Here is a 19,323-nt window from a genome sequence, read left to right as displayed (position 1 = left end):
TCTACATTTTGAACTATATATATATATATATATATATATATATATTAAATTTTAGGAATGCTTTGAGGAATGCCAGAAGAACATCAGTATTCAGTTTCGGGGCTGTGTTTCTAGCTACTATAATTTTCCTAGAAATGAAAGAACGTGTAGTAGTACAGGTACAGCAAACACTTCTATTTTCTAAAGCCTATCAAAGAGAATAATTTATTCATAAATGTCATTACGAATATGTGAATCAAGCATGTATATTTAGTAAGTAGATATTCCAGCACATACTTATAAGAACCCACTCCCTGCTCCAGCTGGACAGTAAAAAAATATCGAATAAGTAAAAAGGAGAGAAAAAATGTGCCCCATTGAAATAAAGTAACTTCTAATTACAACCAAACTACCCGCAAAAATTTTTTTTGATAGGAAATATACAGTGTTGCTCATCATTAAGCAATACTTGGAGGGCAGTAGCATATCAATATTTCGCCAGGTTTCAATGAATTTCAGACCTCAATTCTGTCACAGACTTTTTTCTTGAAATGAAAACACAAAGTGTATGAGCATCACTGAAATCCGTATAGGTCTATATCGACACATAACAAGTTTCACAAAGGATGTAAAATGTAGAAAAATAATGGAACAACATAAAAACTTTTGGTCTAATGGTTGAACTATCTTGTACTAATTTATAACGTTAAGGATTTTAGGTGTCAACCTAATTAATCAAATAAATTGTGCAGACGAAGTTTTTTACCCCATTAAACAAATCTCTTTTTCGTCAAATTCGGACTATCGACGGATTCGTCAAACTATCGAAGGAACTCGCAATCTTGAATATATTGTCCCAAGTCAAGAATGTGATCTGAAGTTTGAGACCCTAAAAGGAATTTTGCCATTTTGAATATTTGATCATACCTTTGGAACTATTTAAGTGAAACAAAAGCCTTAACCGACGCTAAACAATAAATTTGTTTTTCCAAAAATAATTCCACTCAAGAAATATCTTTTTAATTATTTATTAACGTTTTGTGTTTTACTTTACTTGTAATCAAAAGCTTTTGGGTTGAAAAGCATAAGAGAATTTTAAACGTTGCAGCTTTAACGATAAATTACAAATGTTTGAAAGAAAGCAAGCAGTTTCTTGATCGATTAGAAATGAAAGTTTAAATATACTATATAGAGTTAATGTGTACTATATATTAAAATATACTATATTATACTATGGAAATTTAAACACTGTTCTTAGGTGCAAGCGCACCTCACTAGATTTTGGAAAGAGGTACTATAACTAGAAAAAGATATAGAGATGATGTCTTGGAAATACGTACTTTCCTCTTCAGGGTTTCAGCTAGCTTTAATTCAGTACCATAATGCGTGCCACATGTGTTATATAAAGTTCTCTAAATTTATATGAAGTCAGACAGTTGTGTTCAAAAGAGGACAATTTTAAATCGCAATTTCATTTTGGAGCTGAAAACGTAGTTGAAGATCGTGTGGGACCAACTGCTACAGGAAAGTCAAAAGCCATCTCATTTCTTGTCTGAAATTATTGTTTGAAACAAATATAAAGTCGAAAATTAAATAAATGGGGATCAAACCTTTTATTAACATATTTATCTGTTCGATTCTACAACCTCTTTTTCTCATCCTACTTTAAAGGTTATTATGCATGAGCATGCGTGTGCAATTTAAACGTTGAATAATTGCTTTGCTTGTATCTTGCATAATTTCGTTTATTTTTTGGAGTTATTTAGAAATAATCAAAATCCTCTTAATTTGAAACACTAGTTTCATTTAGTTTCTGAAATTGCTTCTTATCTTCGATAGCTTACTTTACATTTTTGAAGAACCACTTATTAGGGTGGGCTGAAAAAAAGTTTTAATTTACCAAACGCTATGGCGGGGAAAAATGCCTCTTGTAAAAAGAAAAAAATTAAGTACTTACCTATTATCCCGTTTACCATTTTCACGTTATTTGAAAATAAAATTGGATGTGATTTAAATTTAAATATTTTCTCACTTTTTGCTTTCAATGAGTTATATTTGATTTTGCATATTGTTTTATGATCAATTACTATGTAAAAAATAAATTTGGAAGATACCAAAATTACTTAAAGGACAGTGGTGGCGAAAATTGCCAACGAAATAGCTCATAAGTACCGAAACTTTAGACTAAAATTTAAAAAATCGGTTGATATATTCCACTCTTGCCCTGAAAATTCCGAATTGCACTTAAAATTTGTAAAAACTGACATTTGAAATTATATGATCAACATGCTATACTTTCGTATGCTTACTTTTTGGTTTAAAAAAGTGAACTAATGTAAAATATCATTATTATTTTAATGCATACTGGCCGTGTGTTGTATTCGATAAGCGTAAAATATCTTAAGTTTTTCAAGTTTCTTGTCGTTTACCTTCATGACTAATCAACTGCCACATAATTGGAAGCGGCAACGACGTCACGGGTGAGTCAACCAATCAGTTTCGCCCCACCAGCATGACGTTACCTGCAGGTATTCAATTAAGTCTTACGAAAATTGATTCAGCGTATTACATACCCAAGCTATAAAGCTATAACATTATAAAGCCATGCACAACCACGTGATTAGACACAATCATGTGATTACACATTTGAATTTTAGGAGAGAAATACTATATCATTTAGAACTATTTTTCTTGGCTCAATCCAGTTTTGATATTCATTCAAAATATATTCACCTCAATCAAATCATTAATTTTTTTAAACACTTGAATTGAGGACAAAATAGATAAAATCTATTCCTCTAGTAGACAATATCATTGTTTTTAGTTTCTTTAACTCATATTTGTCTTTTCAAAATAAATTTAATTGCAGTGAAAGATGGAGTCTGATTTTTGTTTAACTATAATTAATTTTGCAGAATCTGCAGTGGAAGTGCCAAAGAGTGTAATTGCAGAATGCGAAAAACAAAATTGCAAGCCAGCATGTTAGTAAGTATAGTAATTAATTTTCTGATGAAGAGGGCTTTATTAAGGCCGTTTCTTATAACTTTGACTTATTTATTTCTCCATTCTTCTTCAAGGTTAGTATCAGCACTTAAAGCAATAAAAATTGCGCTTAATGTGCAACTGGGTATATGCCCATCGAAAATAAAAAGAACACGAATACGGGTAACCTATGACGTCAGCGCATGCTGATTGTTTATAAACAAGATGGCGTATAAAAGCTGAGCTAAGTTTCTCCTCATAATTTAGAACGCTATATGCCCATCGAAAATAAAAAGAACACGAATACGTGTAACCTATGACGTCAGCACATGCTGATTGTTTATAAACAAGATGGCGTATAAAAGCTGAGCTAAGTTTCTCCTCATAATTTAGAACGCTATATGCCCATCGAAAATAAAAAGAACACGAATACGTGTAACCTATGACGTCGGCACATGCTGATTGTTTATAAACAAGATGGCGTATAAAAGCTGAGCTAAGTTTCTCCTCATAATTTAGAATGCTATATGCCCATCGAAAATAAAAAGAACACGAATACGTGTAACTTATGACGTCAGTACATGCTGATTGCTTATAAACAAGATGGCGTATAAAAGCTGAGCTAAGTTTCTCCTCATAATTTAGAACGCTAATTAACGTGAAGTTAATTAAATACAGAACCATATCACAAATCGAATTTGTTAAAATGTAGTTCGTTCTCATCTACGTTTTATACTTAACTTAGATTTATTATTTGTTTATAAATTCTATGTTAATTATGATATATTTTTGATTTGTGTACCTGGCAATTTAGATGAATAATTATTCATAATTATTCGATTGCTTGAAATATATAGCAAATATAAATCCTTGTGAAAAAATTTAAAATTTATCACTTAAGTGAATTCATACTTGACAAATTTGACGTACTCGAAATAGAATAGAAAGAACAGTTGCTAACGTAAGCAAATGCCACGTTTCAACAACCAATCAGGATCTAGATATCCACACTACGTCACTTGCAGGTATTGAAGTGTATAAAAATAATAAAGCAACGTGTCTGTGGTGATAATTTTAAGATTTTTATGCGTATTATATGTGCTAATTTTACTGCAAACATGTTAGATTAAGCGTTATTTCTCTAAGAATAAACTCTAATAGTACTCTAATAACTAATAAAAAATATTGATTGTGTTAAAGTCGCAAACAAATTTGAATCTATGAAGATTATGATGCAAATTGACTCTGCAAATTTTCCTACCTGGTCCGTGCATTTGATTTGAATTTTAAAATAATTTCAATAAAATTCTTTAATTCCTTATTTCTAAGATCAGTGACTTACCACGAAATAACTATTTGTCAGTTCAATCATATGTTAAAAAATTTATTTGAGTTATCCATAAAAAAAAAGTTTTACTTGTATTTTTCAGCAATAATGAAGAGCTAAAAATTATGTATTTCCATTTTCGAATTATTTATTTCCATTTTCCACATCTTTTTTTAGACAAACACAGTCTAGGCTCTAATGGCGTAGTGGTTAAGGCACCCTACTCATATCCTCTAGGTCGTAGGGTCGATCCCATTTGGGATCACCCACTTTAGGCCGGGATAACCTGGTTGTTAGAGCACTTGGCCCATCTCCAAGAGGTCATGGGTTTGATCCCCGCAGACCGAAGTAGTGTAGTAAATGGTGTCGGGTCACTGAACAGGAGTTTCCTTGTCTTCTGGATTGGTTCAATATTACAAGGCTATGGAGTTGAGCATTAGTAGTCGTAAACAAAAAAATTGGCTCGACTGTTAAACAACGGTTATAAAAAAGCAATCACAACGATGTGCTATGATATTCTTTTCTCTTTTGGTAAAAGTACAGATAAATATATGTGTAAATTCTTCTTAAAATTAATAAAATACTCATACAATTAGTTATGTTGTTATTTGCTGCCGACAAAAGTGAATAAACCAGCAATTGAGGTGTTATAAAATGATTTAGCTAATATGAGCAAAGAATTTATTTTTCTATTTTGTTTTGCTAGTGAAGAGAGTTATGAAGTTACAAGAGAAGTGACTGAAAAGTACATACGGGTAAGTTGACTTTCACCATATTAGTTGAAAGATGATTTCATGAAACACCTTTAAGTTTCAAACCACTGTCAAACCTATTTCGATGTGTTAAACCTATGCCCTTCTGCATTTGTCAGATTTCGATAGCTTTTTAATATTTTCTTTTGCTTTAATATTAATTTGTGCCCACCAATGAGCATATTTTTTTCCATTTTCGATTTAGATTTTAAAAAAACATTTTTAGGGAAGTCATTACAGAGCACCCTGTATATAAAGTAAAGTATGTTTTTGAACTAGTGTGCCTTATTGGAACCTGAAGGCAAGATGGATGGTTTCAAATCCAACTCAGTTCATGAAAAAATTAATAAGGGAGGAAAAATGTCTTTCAATTTAGATACTTCAATGATAATAAAATTTATTTTAACGTTTTTGGAAATGATTGAGATATATTTTGAAGAAAGGTTCTGTTTATTGTATATGATATTTTGTACTCAGTGACTGCAAAATACCTGGTATTAAGCAATGATTGCTTGAGAATTTGGGGATATAATTTTTTTTTTTTTTTTTACACTCGTTCTCTTCTTCGAAACACCATGTTGAATTTCTTGCAGTTTTAAAACGATTTGTGCTAGATTTCTCAAATTTGAGCATTGAGTGCTAGGTGCAATTTTAGCCCCAAATCCTAAAAATTGCTTTAAAATTTCCGTTAATATGTTCCAAGATGTTTGAAAACGAAATTTTTGAATTAGTTTAGTATTAGCCACTGTCATAAATTTAACTGTTTAAGATTTTTTTGCTCGGTTTTTAATGAATTATTATTTCTTACAAGCTCTGTGACCAACGCAAATAGCATGTCTGTCACGGCAACGTTACCGTATTATTTATTATTCCTGAAATTAACTGAAATCACGTGTTTATTTTGTTTTGTAATTGTGTTTTTATAACGCGTTTCTATAAAGCCAAATAATTCGAAAACAATGGTAATTAAAATAACGCAAAATATGTAATACACGAAAAAACAAAATTAGCAGAAAATAGGTAATAATTATTTTAGCGGAAGGTTAAAAAATCAGCTTACTATTATTGACGCTACTGATGTTTTGAAACAGCAGTAGGCAATTACTATTACTGGTGTAATGGTAAGTCGTGCTGTTTTTAATAGATACCATATACCTAATATCGATACTGTTTTAATAGATTTTTTGCCACTAACTTTCCTCTCCGAATCTTAAGGAAGTACTATTAATTACACTGGGGAACGATTTTTTTTTCTGTTGCATCAAATTTTTGAATGAATCTCAAGTATTTTCGTGATTTTCATTTTAAACCAGCAGTTGGTTTCTTTCTACAAGTCGCAGTTATGCATTTTAATAATATATTAGACTAACCAGGAATTTTGAAATTCACTCGAGTGAATAATAAATGTCCACACTTCTCTGCTACATAGGGAGTGGTTGGAAGAAGGCAATAAGGAGTAGACAAGTGTACAGGTACAAATGTAAACATATATGTTCTTAGTAAACCTGTTAATTCAGACAAAAAATAAAATAAAATAAAAATATCATTTTGACAGAAATCTGCCGCTTTTTGAGCAAAACTGATTATAGATTTCAAATCCCCCCACCCCGATTGGGTAAGATCATGTACTAATGCAACAAAAAATTTGTTTTCTATTCCTATCATAACCATGTCATTTTTTAACCATGTCATAATTTTTTCCACCCTAATTAAATTAATACTGTTATTTAATTGATAATTTGATTTCTTTTCCAATATTAAAAATTCTCTTTTAATAATTGAGTAGATAAGAGATTTATACAAACTGTTTTCAACTAATGTATACACGATACAAACACACCTGACCTCATATCGAGGTTTACTGTTTATACTGAATTTTGAGAAAAAGATGTGAAATAATGGAGTTATTTTTTATTAAGAAAAAGACTTGACGAATCCTGAAACGAAAAAGTATAAAATAATACAATCTTTAAATAAAAAAAAATAATTCTATGGTTTTGCGTGAAAAAATAGAAAATAAAACTTTGAGTGTAGCTTAAAATAGTCGAGTTGATAGTCATATTTATTTTTCTAGACATTGCGTATCAAAAATTTATTTTAAGATGTGTTACAAGATTTTCTAATAAAAATTTTAAAGATGACTGATGAAAAGTAGGCGGTTCTTTTTAATAACAATAATAATTTCAAATAAACCGCTGTTTATTTTTTTATTTGATACCGCTGACCACCGATACAAAGAATTAAAATATCAAGCACGTGAACTATCACAAGCATAAAAGCAAAAACGTGCATGTTTACAATTTCTCTGAATGAAAACTCTTTTCTCACGTGAACAACAAAAATTGAACCAAATTTAAGGCATAAAGGCCTGTTTACACGATTCAAGAATATCCATTCAAGACCGTTCGAGATCTTGAGTTGATATTTCTGCTTCAAGAACTCGTATGAATCGTTGACACGATAAAAGATCTGCAATCTCGCTGATTGGCCAGAGGTATAAACCTGCGCATGCGTGACTGTTTATTTTTCGTTTCGTTTTGTTGACAGTGACAGCACAGAGATTGCAGTTTTGAGTTTTTGGCCAAAGCGAAGCTTTTGAACCATGGATGTTGATGATGTTATTGTTTTGTCTTCGTCAATTTTAACTTTATCGGCGGTTTCTCTTTTGAAACAAAAAAACAAAAAGAGATCAACTTGGATAAAAGACTGGAAAACTCCCGAAAGGAGGAAAGCCTGTGGGGCATACTATGCCTTGATGAAGGAATTGGAAGTATCTGATCCCGTAGCCCTTAAAAATTTTGTCCGAATGGACAAACAAACTTTCATGCAAACTTTCAAACAAACATTTTAAATAAAACTTGTAGAACCTAGGTTAACTTGACCTATAAATATATACCATAATACCAAAACCATTTTTCGAAATTACTTAATTTCATTGAGTTATTGAAATTATAATAAAAGTGTACTTAAGATTTAAAATGAAGTATTTTTAAACAAAAAGTGACAATAATAAACAATCTTCATATGATATAGGTTTTATAGAGTAGCACTAACTCTGCAAATTTCTTTAAGATACCAAAAAAGGGATAATTTCTCTCTCAAAAGTTGAGGGGGACTTTGTCCCACTCTTCTCCCTTGAAAGAATCTAGATTTACAGATATTGACATCATCAATAAAATGAATCATACATCCCTTGTTACGAATTAATTCTTTTTGGCGGCGTCAATTCGTCGCCAATCAAATTATTTTTTTTTGTCAGTTGTTCTCGATGCACTCATGCCTGAAGGAGCATTTCTTGAAAGCTCCTATTTCTTATATATTTTTGTTTTGTTTCAGTCTAATTATTATTTGTTTCATTGTTAAGTTTATTAATAAATATAGAAGCTCATATTAATTGTTTTCTTACTGACCAGGGCATCAAATGGTAGAGATACACGCATATACCGAAACTCGAAATAGATTTTCTATCATCCCTTACTATACTAATACATTCCCTAATTTTAATTATATATGAATTTTTTCAGTAATATTCTGACAGATTTAATCTCAGTCAATATTTATGAACTTTTCAATTCTTTATTTTACTATGGATATTTTATACTTAAATTCTTTTTATGGAGGTTTTAGAAAAAAAATATAGAAATGTATAAGAGACTAAAAGAAAAGAAGGCCACGGAATTAAAAATTTATGCAAAAATTATAAGTTCTTATTATTAAAGTATTCAACTTATTACCACTTCCACTTGTTAGAGAATCTAACACCTTTTTCTGTTCACTAAGATACTGAGTTCTCAACCCATAAATTTTATTTCTTATGGTCTCTATATCAGTTTCGAATAGGAAAGACAACTCTTCTAGATGCCTTTGGCGCAGATTTTTATCAGAATACTCCGGGAATTTGCTATTCCATAATTGGGGTCTTTCCCGGTATTCTTCTATTAATTTAAAAACTTGATCCTGAGTCCACTCCATTCTATAAATATCTAGGTACAAATAATGGCATTTTTATTAAAAAAGTAAGAATTAAGGGAGGAAATATGAATTTAAAATACAAATAAATACTTACGAAAAAGCACACACCAGATGAAAATTTTTTAAAACGATTGAACAGGACCCGTAGAAAGTAAAAAAAACGGCGAATGCGTAAAAATCAAATACCTCCCGCTATTCATGACGTTTTCCTATGACATCACAAAATTCTAAAAGATGATTGGCTGGGAGAAGAAAAAATTGAATGTCTTGTAGAACATGCGCTACTACATTCAAGAAGTGGATCCAAGATCTTGAACGAATCGTTTACACGGTACAACATCGATGAAAACAGATTTCCATCAATATCAATCAATCTTGAACGCTTCTTGAACGTAAAACTTGAATCGTGTAAACAGGCCATAAGTCGAGAGGAATTAAAAGATTTACAGCGAATTGTTTAATATTAACTACTATGCTGGACATACCTATGCAGGATCAACAATAATAATTTTAATCACAGTTATTCTTTTAACTTCAAAATGATTAAGTAATATGACAGCTTTACAGTTAGAGCTCAAAGTTCTAAAATTTATAGCTGTGTTTTTATCAAAGTTGTGAATATTTTATAGTCATTAGTTTTTAAAAGCATAGTTATTGTTTTGTTTCCGTACGTTTTTTTTTAATTGCCTGACATTTATTTCAATTTTTTATTTTAATTTCAATAACTTATTATTAACAAAAATTTTGTATTCTTTAAAGAGGAATTAAATTTAAAGATTTTAATAGTTGACTTATATTCTTTAAATTTTACGATAGCATTTTACATTTTAAATGGGTTTAACTTAGCGAGCGAAGTGGGCATGGTTTACAAAGGAAACCATATAAGGTTTCATAGCAATCTTCGGTGATTGGAGAACACCGGTAAGAGGCAGAGCTTACTAATTTTATTTTATTCTCTGTTTTATACAATGTTCGATTAGCCATGGTGGCTCAGAGAATAGGGATCTCGCCTCACAAGGAGATGACCCGGATTTGATTCCCAGTGAAAGCTAGTCGACATGAATTTTGCACTTGCCACTCACTGACCACAGTGCTGACGTAAAATATATTCACAGTTGCAAACAAATCATGCTTTAGAGTACCCTTGCCATCAGGCTAACTATGGGACCCAAGACAAAATTCTTAATGGGACCATCAAGATATTTTGATGCTTTATGTTGGTTTCATGTTGGCCCAACTTCATTTGATGGTAACCAACATCCAACAATTCTCATCATGTCATAATGGATTTTGATGGGCAAACAAACTTCCACGATTTCATGTTGGAAGATGATATTTTACGATATGATGCTCAACCAACATGTTTATGTTGGAAATCTTTGGGCAATAATTTCCATCATTTTATAATAGAAAACGATGCCTTACGATTGAATGATTGATGTATTCCGTGAGTGTTAATCTTACCCCGATTGACGCTTAGCTTCGAAATATCCTAATGACAAGTATTACTGATTAATAACTGTTATTATGTTTTATATGATTATTCAGCTGAAGAGTGCCCTTTTAACAATAAAACTTTTCCTTTTCAGCCTGAATGCTCTCTGGAAAAAGCACCTGAGTAAGTAATTTATATAAATATAAAAAGTCATAATACTGAAGGTCAGAAATGAAATTTTTTAGAAAAAGAATAAAATGTAATGTTAGTATAATTTCGATTAGAGTTACAGTTATATGCTTAATAGACGTTGCAGTTATGGAAATTTTACATCACCTTTACTCTGCAAATTTTTCTTAACTCTGTCTCTAAGCCACTGTAAACTTTACAACTTGATAAGATAGTTTAACATTAACTGAATTTGTAATATAAAATGCAGTTTGCTTGATGATTAAGATAGCTGTAACCTTCCGGGCCTTCTGGTACAAGTTATCAATGTTGTTTTTATACGTTGAACTAATTTTTGTGAAAGTGTATTTTTTTTCGCAAAACCTTTTGAAAACTTAAGTAAACCGAGTAAAAATACTTATCTTCTAGAAATCTTTCTTTAAAATATTTTTTTACCTAACTTTTCTTTCTTAATGGTATTTGGAACATTATAGTTTTTTTCAAAGGACAGAAAATAATCTTTTAAGGGACAGATGTGCAGAAAAATGACAGTTCACCATGAATAACTTTTTATATCATAGTCGAAATTTTGTCGTATGAATTGTACTACATGGTTCGTGAACATGTAACGTAGTTTTTCTGGAAAGAAACTGTTTTTGTCGGCAACTAATAAAGTGTTTTGGTGGTATAGTCGTTAAAGCCATCAGAATTTTATGCACCTTAACGGTAAATTTTTTATATCTAACAGTGCTTTAGAAACAAGTTTTGTAAATCGAGATGATGTTACACGTTCTTTTCTCAGAAGCGAATGTTAGTTTTTTTTTTATGGATGAGTTGTATATCTTCAAACAATAATTGTCCTTAAAACTTGCCTTTGTTTCAATTTAAACTATTTAAAAAAAATATTTTATCTTTTGCAAAACTTTTTATTTAGTTTTAACTTGCAGATATATAAATAAATTTTTAAGTATTTTTAAAAAACTTACAAATTAATAAATTTTATTAAAATTATAAAATTAAACACAAAAAGCGGAAAATAACAGTTTAAATTGAGTATAGCAATATGAGGTTGAAAAAGAAGCATAATACTTTTGTATCTTAAGTAATATCGATAATTTATGGAAATTTTCAATAAATTACACAAAATGATTTTTGTACTTGAATTATATAATTTCTGAATGGATCAAAATATTTTTATTTTAGTCAAAGCATTGATATTGAGATAAGAATGAATGGGATGGAAACAACAACATATACATATAGCCCTAAATTTGAGGTAATAAATTTTATATGCATATAGATATAATTCTAAGTTTGAGGTAATAAATTCTATATGCGCATAGTAGATATAATCCTAAGTTTGAGGTAATAAATTTTATATACATATAGATATAATCCTAAGCTTGAGGTAATAAATTTTACATACATATAGATATAATCCTAAGTTTAAGGTAATGAATTTTATATGCATATAGATATAACCCAAAGTTTGAGGTAATAAATTTTACTTAAGTAAATTTCGTTTAAGGAGAAAAGTCTCTCAAAATGTGTTTGTTTAATTTTAATAAGCGAATAAAAAACTGAAACAACTAACTGATGATAAGTAACAGGTTTATTCAATGTAACAAAATTAAGAGTAATAATTAAAAAAGCAGCTTACAATATAATGCGACTCTCATAAGATACGTTTTTAATATTGACAGTCTAATGCCGCGATTTGTATCATTTAAATATAAATTTAAATGATAAAACTCGTGGTTTCAAAGCTGAAAATGGATTTAAACTCTTATTTCGGCACACTATAGACATTTAAGTTTACCGTAGCTTTCAAAAAGCACCAAGTACATCAGTAAAAATCCAGATGTTGTAAGATTAAGCCATTAAAATTTGTGAATGCTTGGTATTCCATCTATTGGCACATAAATAGAATGTTTGCCAATTCTGCGAGTTTTAGTAATTGCTTCTTAAAAAAATTTCTGCGCTATGATACAAACAAATTAGAAATGGGTGCAAATTTACTTATTGGTCTAATATTCGGTATTAGCTAAATATTTAATTTATTTATCTCATACTTGTTTGTGTGTAGAATTATAAACTTAACTAGATCTTTTAATTCAGCTCCTTTGAAAATAAAATATTGTTAAAATGGCATTCCGTGTAAAACAATGCCAATTTTTTGTATTAATATGTGCATTAAAAATAGTAGAAATTCTAAAAATTTGTGTAGATATTTGTTAAAATAAAACATATTATATTAATAGTATTTTTATCAATATTTTCATCAGTATTTTCATCAATTGTACTTATCAATATGTACTTAAAATCATAATTTGTAACTTCGAAACTAATAGAAGAAGAGAAAGGGATAAGTTAAGAATTGTGAAATAGCATCTTAGGCATGTATTTTTCAAGTCATTCCTAAGCGATTATTAATCACGTCTTTTTTTTTCTTTTTTTTTTAATATGCTTAAGTTTGTTAACAAAAAATTTTAACCAAATTGGAATGTTTTACAGCTTGTGTAGTTACGAACCCCCACATTTTATACAATTACGAATATGATATTTAAACATATGACATAATTAAAAACAATAATAGTTCATAAAATAATAAATATATTATTATAAATTTTACATTTGAATGAAATTCAATATGCCTAATCAACTTACAAAGCTAACTAATGTCATTTTTTTATTTTAGAGCGTAGAAATTTTCAGCTATATTGGTGGCTATATTGGAATTTGGCTTGGAGTATCATTGGTTGCTGCATTTGATTTCTTAGAAACAACCATCCTTATCATGAGCTATCCTGTCAAGAATTACAAAGAAAAACGAAAGAGGAACAGAAATATAGAAACGATAAAAAAGCCTTCGATGAATTTATAAACGCATTTATCCTTCACAACAAATTCTTCTCATCAAACTTTGAAATATTTCAAACTTAAAGTCAAAATATATTTACATGCAATTCAGTGAAGATGCATGCTATAACTTTGCTTATTTTGCGAGCTTTGTAAAAATTATTAAAGGGAATAAGGGAGATCATTTTTTCTAAACATGGGTGCTGGGAAAGTTAATTATTGCTATCTTTATGTGTTGCTTTAATGGAAAAGAAAGATAAAGTTGAATATATTGAATTTTAAGATTTCAATTAAGTAAAGCATGAAAGTAAAGAGTGTACAATTTCAACGCTCAGTGACAGCAGAAAAGTAAGAAAGGGAGGATACCAAATCGAGGAAGCTTCTCGGAACTACGAAATTAAGTTTTAGAACGGAGTGAGACAAGAGTTCTTGAAAATGGATGGATTGGCGTAAAATAGAATGAATAAATTTTGTATGAAATGAAATACTATAGGTAGGAGATCTTTGTGATGGTTGAATTTTGTTTTACTTTAATAAATTTTTGAATACTTTTCACTTCAAATTTCACTTTTTTCGATCATCTTAAAATAGTTTCTTGTTCATAAAGAACAATTAGTCGTAAGATCCAGACTTGGCGCTTTATTACCAACTTCACTGAATTTTATTCGATCGTAATGAATCCCTCCTGACGTCAAACTTCCTTGAATGTTAGTTTGGCGTATCCTGATCCCGTTTGGAACGAGGTTCTTAATGGAATAAGTACAATTTTCATTATGGCAGATTAAAGTGTAGATGAAATCTATATTCCAACAAGAGTTTGTTTATTTTAGAGGAAAATGTGGTGTTATTTTTTTATCATTCAGTTAGCTACTACTACAGGGGTTCAGCGGGGAAAAAGAATAGTTCAGTAGAAAAAAAGAACAAAATTAGATTTCAGTAGGAAATTTGTGGGGCATTTTTTCAGTGGGAAAAAAGAATTTCAGACTTTCCTGAACTCTCCCCGTTATAAAGAACAAGTTAGCTTTGTAAACTAAAAATAATTCGAAATGAAGAAAAATTTTATAAGATTAAATTTGATAAAAAATATTTTTTAACCTAAAATCAAATTTGATTATTTGTTCTTCGAGAAAAAAGTTTTTCAGGAACTTTCCGGAACCATGCAAAATTTTTAGAAACTCTCCTGCATATTACCTAAACTTTTCCTGAACTTTTTTTTAAAGTTTTTTCCAACCATTCTCATAAAGTTTATTTTTATCAACAAAAAAATTTCACATTTTATTCCTATAACAAATTTTTTCTCATTCCAAATTATTCATCAGTAACAAATATAACTTGCTCGTTATAACGAGAATTTTTGTATTAAAGCTTCTTTAATGATTGATAAAAGTCTCTGAAAAAGTTTAGGCTAATTTAGGAGACTCTTCAAAAAATGTTGTAAGTTTCAGGAAAGCAGAACAAATAATCAAACTTCAGAATTACTTTAACAAATTATTTTAATTTAAATTCTCGGTGACAAACCGAGCTTGTCTGTTATAAGGAAAGTTTATTAACAAGGTTGTTTGAAAAACACTAATGAGTGGAGAAGAGTTTTTGTTATATAAGGTTGTTTAAAAAAAAACATTGAATGTTTGAGGAAATTCTCTCGAATTTAGGTTCAGATAATGTGTAAGAATGTCCTTACAACACGTTCAGGAAAGTTTATAAAAAAACCTTTTTCCCGCAGAAGAAATAATCATATTTAATTTTTTATTAATAAAAAATTTTTATATTAAATTTATCTTTTATAACAATTTTTTTATTTCAAATTATTTATCGATAACAAAACTAACAAATTCGTTATAACGAGAGGTTTTGCAATAAGTTTGTTAAAAAATGCTTAATGGTTTAGATGCGAATTTAAGGGTACAAAAGTGGCACTTAAGCGAATCTAAGCGTCATTTGAGAGCGAAAAGTAAACATGCTAATTTAAGCTTATAAAAAGTTGTTGCAACAATAAAGATCTTATTTTTACTTCGAACGAGTGCCTAATAGGTAATTAAAAAATTATCCAACTAGTTTGCAAATTACTTGGATATTTTAAGAAAAAAAAATTATATCACTTTAATTTTCTTAATCACTTTAATTTTTTTTATCACTTTAAATTTTTTTATCACATGGATCATCCTTGTTACTCGATTTCAACACTTTTGTGATTGCATAACACCAAAAAACATTTTATTACCTTTTTTTTCTATAAAAATATATTTTGAATGCCTACATTTGACAAAGCAACCATAGTAAGAAAAAAAAATTTCAAATTGATCATTGTATTGTTAAATATCTATTGTTTGACAATAAATCAATTTATTAAAATTTTATCGGTAATAATAGGAACTGATGTTTGTATTTGCGACAAATCGGAAAAGCAGCCATCAGCACGCTCTTCTTAAAATCGACAAATACCCTAAAAATCATCAAACTTGTTTATTATCGTTCTAATTTAAATGTTTAGTCGTCATAACGTTTTAAATTTGCAAAACTATATTTTGTTGTAAAACAACTGAGAATTTTCATGGTTACTGCTGAAAATCTACCTAGAGGTTGGAGACCGTTATTTCTAAAATAATCGAAATTTTTAATCTTCTGTACTATATTCTTGAGACCTTTTTGTCAGTGTTTGTGCAAATTTCAAACTGGTATTACTGCGGCATCATGAAGAAAAATATTTTCTAGTCTTATAGTGATAAATCATGCAATAAATTTCGCATGCTGCGATAATTTAAGAACAAAGGTCCTATAAGAATATAATTTTTAAAATTTGGCACTCAAGATATAAACTCTTTTTTTTTTCTGAAAAATTTCTATTTTAAAGTTATTTAAAATAATTTAGGCGTGTTGCATGGTTCATAAAAGGCCATTAAAAACTAGATTAAGCAGCACAAAATTTAGCAAAGTAAAATAGTTCTAAAGTTACAACTATTTAAAAATAAAATTAAATGTTAAAAATTCTGAAATCTAAATTGACATGAAAAAGTTTATTTGTTTAAATTTAGCGAAAGTTTTTTTTTTAATATAAAAGGTACATGATAAAATTCGAAAATCATTTAAAATAGTAAACTTCACTGAACATTTATTAAATATTTTTTTTTTTAGCGATTAGAAATATTTCATTTAGGACTTTAATAACAATAACACCTGCCCACAGCCGTGTACTCGATCCTTTCTGATTCCAATAGTTAATAGCTGTGGCCGGAAATATAGAAAATTACTAGGCATCTTGATCTCACATATTTATCTTCCTTTTTTTCTTCAAAAGATTTATTCGCGCTTTATTTTTAAAACTCTCAGTACTAAGAAAGAGAAAGTGTCAACACATTTTATACACAACCTTAGAAATTAAATATTGGCTATAAAAAGCTCAAAATCATTTTAAACGAAAGATTTAGGGTATATTTCGTTCACCAGGAGTTGGCACTCATCTCCACCTCCTCAGACACAGAGTACATTTCAGAGCGGGAGTAAGGAGAGAAACATCTCCTCGCTTGAAATTGAGACAACCCTTAATGCGAGCAAAACACAAACACTTACTTTTTTTTCAGTCACTTACTCCGTTTTGGTTTTTCTAGCTAATTAAATATATTTTAAATTTAAAAACTGTTTTTTTTTCAGCAAAGTATCTCAAAAATGGTAAATTATTCACTCAAAAGAGAGAAATATCATTAAAAATGGCACAAAATATCATCAAATTTATGAAATACTTAATGTTAAAAAAAATGCAGATAAAGTTCGCGAAATAAATATTTTTGCCATACGATCGCCAAATAGCAGCCTTGTTCAGGATTGCTGCATTGCTCACAACCTTTTCCCAAAAATTCACGCATACCACATGATGAAGGCGGGGCCAAGTGCCAACTCTTGCTGGTGAACGAGCTATACCATAACCACCTACAAGGCTCTATGAGCCTCTTTCCAGCCTCTAAAAAAAAAGGTCTCTTTCAAAAGTTGTTAGTTGAAACTATTTTTTTTTCTTCGAGATATATTAATAGGAACTGTTAATTTTTTCTTTGTTTTCTTTTAGGTTTATGCCATAAACAGTTTTTATTTTTCAAACATTAAGCTAAGAAAGTAGCATTAGGAACAGTTTGATATAGCATTATCAAATGTTCGTAGTTGCCCTGATTTTCCTATTAAAAAAAAGTATTTGTTCCGATTTTTGCGTGTGTTCAGTACATTCCATAATAATCGATTAAAGAATAGAAAGGTTTAGACTTTTAATCCATCTTTTTTATTTTAATTAACAATTAGTAAAAAGTGCAAAATCCGATAATTCAAAGTTAGGGATCGTTCACTAATTTATAAACATAGTTAACGTATATGTCCTTCCCTGCAAGATTCCTTGTTTAAAATTTTTTGAAAATTAAGTAATTTTATATTTTACATTCTCAAAATTTCATGATGATGAATTCAGGTATCATACACTTAATTTATTTCTTAAAAAAATGATGTAACAAATCTTGTAGGAGAAAATTTTATACACTGGTGTCCAAATTTTTACACCAGAAACATGCGTTATGCTTAACTTTTAGACACCAGTTGTAAAATTATTGATTCCAATCAATAATACACTAATCTTATGACATAATTTTTAAATTATTAATTGAGGGATCATCAATTAAATGGCTTTTGTGCAAAAATAATAAGCGTGTTTTTGTTTCGAAATTATTGAATCCTTCTTCATTGTTGATAAAATAAAGTAGATTACTATTTTACTGAGTTAAGTAAAATAGGGAATATTGATTAACCCTTTAAAGGGCCCTTTATTTCTAGTAAAGGTAAATTAAAGTATTTTTGGAATTGAAATTGTTTTAAGAACAGTAATTGATATTAAAAAAAAGAACTCATTTAGTTTATAAAAATGCCATTTTTTTGGTGGTAAATATATAAGATAACCTATTTATAAGATGGTAATATATAAGATGGCTGCGAGCTTCAAAAGGAATTATGTATTTTATAACTTTTATACGTTTTTTAAAAGTGACAAATGGTTACCAATTTTATTCAAACTCACTTCAAGAAAGCTGAAGTTATTGAAAAATGGAAACCTTAATTAAAAGTGGTAAAACGTGGTGGTAAGTATACTTACCACGGCCTTCAAAAGGGTTAAAGCTGGTTATTTTTTAATGCAACTGTACTATAAAACATTTTTATACATTAATCTCAAATGATTAGGATTTGTTCAGAACTCCATTAAATTATACTGTTCTAGCTAAATAATTCTGAAATTAAAAATATTTTGTTATTTTTTGCGATCAAATTTGCTTCAATTATATTTAAACAGAGCAAACTAGATAGTTTAAATTTGTCGTTTGCCCTTTTTAAAAGTAAATATGTGTATTATATTGTTCAAAAATATGTCCTAATTTTTTTTTTTTTTTTTTTTGAAACTCTTTACGATTTTTGCGCTGTTGAAAATGAAACGTTGTTGTTTATATATTATTCTGATAAAAAGAAAAATAATTAGTTGGGTAACAAACAAACACGCATATCTGTTTGAGTAAGAAACGCGTTTTGTCCAATGATTCGTTCTTTCCTCATAGAACAGTTTGTTACATAATTTTATTTTACAAATATTTACGTAACCTTTTTTTCATAATGTTTACGTAATGATCGAAATCTTACACAAACGTTTAGGTACAGTGCGCCTAAAAAGCGGACTACCCTGAATTAGAATTCAAAAACAAATTCTAACAACTTAATATAGTTTATATACTACATACATAAGTAAATAAATCTAATAAGTTATATATTAATGAATATTTACCTCACATTAGAGAGCTCCACTTCAAGACTGACAGTTGTATTGTCTGCAA

At 29.2% G+C, this 19,323-nt stretch overlaps 1 protein-coding gene and 2 long non-coding RNA genes across 3 annotated transcripts in view; 2 read left to right on the top strand and 1 right to left on the bottom strand.

Annotated features, from left to right (window-relative positions):
* LOC107446956 (uncharacterized) overlaps nucleotides 1-1,535 on the top strand; it is a 15,864-nt gene extending 14,329 nt beyond the window's left edge. Inside the window, exons 7-8 of the mRNA XM_043056231.2 lie at nucleotides 56-158; nucleotides 1,408-1,535. Of these exons, the coding sequence (XP_042912165.2) occupies nucleotides 56-158; nucleotides 1,408-1,535 (231 nt within the window). The remainder of the gene's footprint in view (nucleotides 1-55; nucleotides 159-1,407) is intronic.
* A 7,177-nt stretch (nucleotides 1,536-8,712) lies between these two features.
* On the bottom strand, nucleotides 8,713-9,431 carry LOC122272483 (uncharacterized). Its single transcript, XR_006227050.1, has 2 exons — nucleotides 9,107-9,431; nucleotides 8,713-9,023 (listed from the first exon to the last, which is right to left on the bottom strand). It is a non-coding gene; the product is annotated as an uncharacterized lncRNA (long non-coding RNA).
* Nucleotides 9,432-10,596: 1,165 nt separating this feature from the next.
* On the top strand, nucleotides 10,597-13,670 carry LOC139425761 (uncharacterized). The gene is made up of 3 exons (XR_011636907.1): nucleotides 10,597-10,630; nucleotides 11,819-11,891; nucleotides 13,314-13,670. It is a non-coding gene; the product is annotated as an uncharacterized lncRNA (long non-coding RNA).
* Nucleotides 13,671-19,323: the final 5,653 nt, after the last annotated feature.

The sequence above is a fragment of the Parasteatoda tepidariorum genome, chromosome 6 (genome assembly GCF_043381705.1).
Source record: "Parasteatoda tepidariorum isolate YZ-2023 chromosome 6, CAS_Ptep_4.0, whole genome shotgun sequence".
Classification (NCBI taxonomy): Eukaryota; Metazoa; Arthropoda; class Arachnida; order Araneae; family Theridiidae; genus Parasteatoda; species Parasteatoda tepidariorum.
Note: the sequence above shows the minus strand (reverse complement) of the source record. Positions and strands in the feature narration are given on the sequence as shown.